Source organism: Triticum urartu, chromosome 1A (genome assembly GCF_056163025.1).
Source record: "Triticum urartu cultivar PI428250 chromosome 1A, HENAU_Tu73, whole genome shotgun sequence".
Classification (NCBI taxonomy): domain Eukaryota; kingdom Viridiplantae; phylum Streptophyta; class Magnoliopsida; order Poales; family Poaceae; genus Triticum; species Triticum urartu.
Genome location: NC_141873.1, coordinates 523,243,687 through 523,247,095, shown reverse-complemented (window position 1 = coordinate 523,247,095; position 3,409 = coordinate 523,243,687). Strand labels below are relative to the sequence as shown.

General features: G+C 54.1%; 1 protein-coding gene across 1 annotated transcript; it reads left to right on the top strand.

Moving 5' to 3' along the window:
• The first annotated feature begins 1,167 nt into the window (after positions 1-1,167).
• Positions 1,168-3,126, top strand: LOC125524860 (uncharacterized). Its single transcript, XM_048689890.2, has one exon. It carries the CDS (start codon positions 2,016-2,018, stop codon positions 3,045-3,047), a length of 1,032 nt encoding a protein of 343 aa, XP_048545847.1. The 5' UTR covers positions 1,168-2,015; the 3' UTR covers positions 3,048-3,126.
• The last annotated feature ends 283 nt before the right edge of the window (positions 3,127-3,409 follow it).

Here is a 3,409-nt window from a genome sequence, read left to right as displayed (position 1 = left end):
CGGGATTTGAAAATCATAAATATACATATTTATCTCAAAATTATTTTCAAAATACACTTGATTCGATTTTATACTCATATAAAAATAGAAACTAGCTGCCAGGTTACGTCTTGAACACCTTATCAATGTCCATAGCATGACTTATCTGACAACAAGGGAGTTTTTTCTTCTTTTTTTGACGACAAAGGAGTAATATTGGAGAGAAAGGAGCATGAGCTCTCTTGCATCGTTCCCATGTTGTAGACACTTGAGCAGGCTCTACGATACTAATGCTCCCATTGGATGTTATATGTCCCTCGGCCATTTTGAGCGGATCTGCTATCTCTAGGCGCCGTCTCGATCGGCAAAAAAGCAGACGGATGGGCCGGGGCCAGTGAAAGCGAGCGCATTGGCTTTCCGTTTGACACTCGCGGCAGGGCAGGCAAGAGAGTTGACAGTTACACACTCGGTCCATGTGCGATTGTGCGATGTGGATAGGGATCCGTTTCCATTTTGAACGCTGGTTCCCATTTTTTGGAGGGACCCTCCTTTTGCGCCCGTCTCGGCTTTTGATTTGATTTTCCTTTTGGATCGTTCGCTCCCCGTCTCTTTCAGGGCTGAGCAGTGGCGGGCCGCGTAATTTGAAGTTCAGGTTGCTTGGACTGTATGGAAACAGGAGACTGAACCAATAGCCACGGCGACAGGCCACATATGGCTCAAACTGGCATAATAATTCGTGGACAGCACCAGAGACGCAGGCTAGGCTCTTCTTTGAGGCAAACCCTCGATGAACTCTGCAGAAAATGTCGACCGGTCCACCCAGATTATGGCAGTGTCATTTGGACCTGCAGCCACGAGATCTGTTCACTTCTTCAGAACTCTTGATATCTGATACCAGAAAATTGGTTATGCAACAATGTAGAATTCAGAATATCGCACGTTCTTCACGAACTTGGTTGTGGCTAAATGGATAAGTTTGAGAGGCAGACCATTTGAGCTCAGCAAGCAACGATCAGCCATCAGATAAAGGCACGCTAACTGGTACAGTACGGTGTCGTTTTCCCGCACAGCAACGAAAATAAACTACTCGCCTACGTTCACTTTCTTTAATTTAATTAACGAAGCTGGGGCTGGGGCCAAGTTTTTTCTTAACAAAAAGGTAAATAAGAGTACAGTGTTGTGTTTTTCCTGTGGAAAGTGTACATGACAGAGCATGCTCGGTCTCAGGCCGAGACCAACATGCCTTTATTTGATGTGAATAATACAGCACTACTGATGTGAATTACCAGCCGTACAGCACACAGACCTGTACAACTGAGCAGGCACTTCACTTCGAGTCTGAACTTCTTTCACATGGCACAGGCATGTGTTTCTACCGTTCCTACACCGAGTAGTAGCAAAAATTTGTTCCTGGCAGGAGTGGAAGAATGGCAATGGGCAAAAATGGCGGGGCTTTTGTTCAAACGAACGATGAGAGAACAGAAGCAAAGCAGGCAGGACGACGAGGCAGAGAAAGCAAAAGCAGCAGCACGTAGCAAGCCAAGCTTGCTTTGTTTTCAGTTTCAGCCATCAGTCCACGCTTTGTCCTCTGCTTTGTCTCCTCCCTTTGCTCCCTCTGCTCTCCCGCGAATTGACGAATCATGAGTGTGCGTGAGCGTATCGCGCATGGGGCCTATGAATTCTGAACTCCTCATGCCCGCCTGCCTGCCGCCAGGGGCTTTCGAAAACCCATGCTGCATGCACGCAGACAGACATAATTAGCGCCGGGCAGAGTTCAGATGATCATGCCTGTCCCCTGCCCGTGCCGGCGCTGTCTCGCTTTCCATTCTCCGACATTGCCTTCTCTCTAGGATAGGAGCCACTGTAGCTAGCTAGTGCAGTAGTGCAAGTGTGTGTACGGTGTACCCCAAAGCTTAAAGCTTGAGCTCAAGTCCCAGTAGCGGCAACAAGCACTTGCACGCTTTAAGCTCACACACTCTCAGCACAGGCTGACACGAGGAGCTCAAGTCGAAGTTGTAGCTAGCGAGAAGCCAGTCATGGGATGGGGAAGCAGGAAACAGCAACACGGGACGCCGTCACGCGCATCGGAGCAAGGAGGCGAGCGCAAGGGCGGTGGCAAGAGCAAGGCCTTCTCCTTCTCCTTCTCGCCGCTCTCGTGGCTCGCTAAGATAGCCGCCAAGCCCAAGCGCACGCCCGCGTCCACGCACGAGGGCCGCGGAGCCGGTGCGAGTGCCGCTGCCGCCGCCCCGCCGTTCAAGTCGGCCCTTCCCGAGCGCGCCAGCCCGGCTAAGGTGGCGATCGCGCCGGCGGGCCGGCTCAGCTCGCCCTCGCCGCGTCGCTCGCCCGCTGTTCTGCGGCGGCTGTTTGTTGGCAACGACAACGCGGAGGCCGTGGCCGCGCGCGGGCGCCATCGCCCTGCCGCCGCCGTCGTCGCCACCGAAGAAGTCGTACCAAGGCGGCTCTCTGTTGGCAACGACAGCGCCGACGCCGTCGCCCCGCGCCGGCACTGCAGACCCCGGCGCCACTGCTCCGTCGGCGGTGACCGTGACCTCCAGGCGCCGCTCGGCAAACACATCCCCTTCTCCCTCGCCGGCTCCCCAGCGCAGCCACGGCCTCCTCCACAGGCGGCAGCAGCTGCGGCACCGTCGGACACGGACGGCGGCGGCGCTCGGCTGAGGCGTCGGCACCGTGGCCGCCGGCACCGCCGCAGCGTCAGCGGCGGCCGGAGATCGTCGTTCTCCGGAAAGGTGACGCTGCGGGTGAAGGTGCGGTCGCCGCGGCGGTCAGCGCCGGAGCTGGAGAGCCTCGCCGTGGTGCGGCGGACGCGGGACCCGCAGAGGGCGTTCCGGGAGTCGATGTCCGAGATGATCGCGAGCAGCGGAGGGACCGACGCCCGGCCGGAGGAGCTGGAGCGGCTGCTGGCGTGCTACCTCGCCCTCAACGCCGACGAGCACCACGACTGCATCGTCAAGGTCTTCCGCCAGGTCTGGTTCGATCACGTCAACCTGCCGCCGCCTCGACGGGGCAGGGACCGGGAGGAACTCCCCGGACGGCACGCGAGGCCGTAAATTCTCGGATGCAAGCAGTTGATGTATGTATGTACATTACGTACGTTTTTATGCCGGATTTACCTTAGAATTTCGTAAATCTCTGTCACTCAAATTTTTTCTATATCTAAATAGCTAACCCCACTAACATATTTCTCCCAACATGCAAATATAACACCTCATCAAGTAACATGCATTAGAAAATACCCTTTAATAAACATTCAATGAGTAATAGAAAAAGGTTCACCTCAATATGCGAACATGCATGCTGTCAACCTTAAGTTGTTGTTGTACCTCTTCGAGCTTATGTCTAGTCTTAAAATCAATTTTTTAAAAAGTGAAGTCTTGTGTGTGGGAGGTGATGAGTCTACACTCCGCAAATA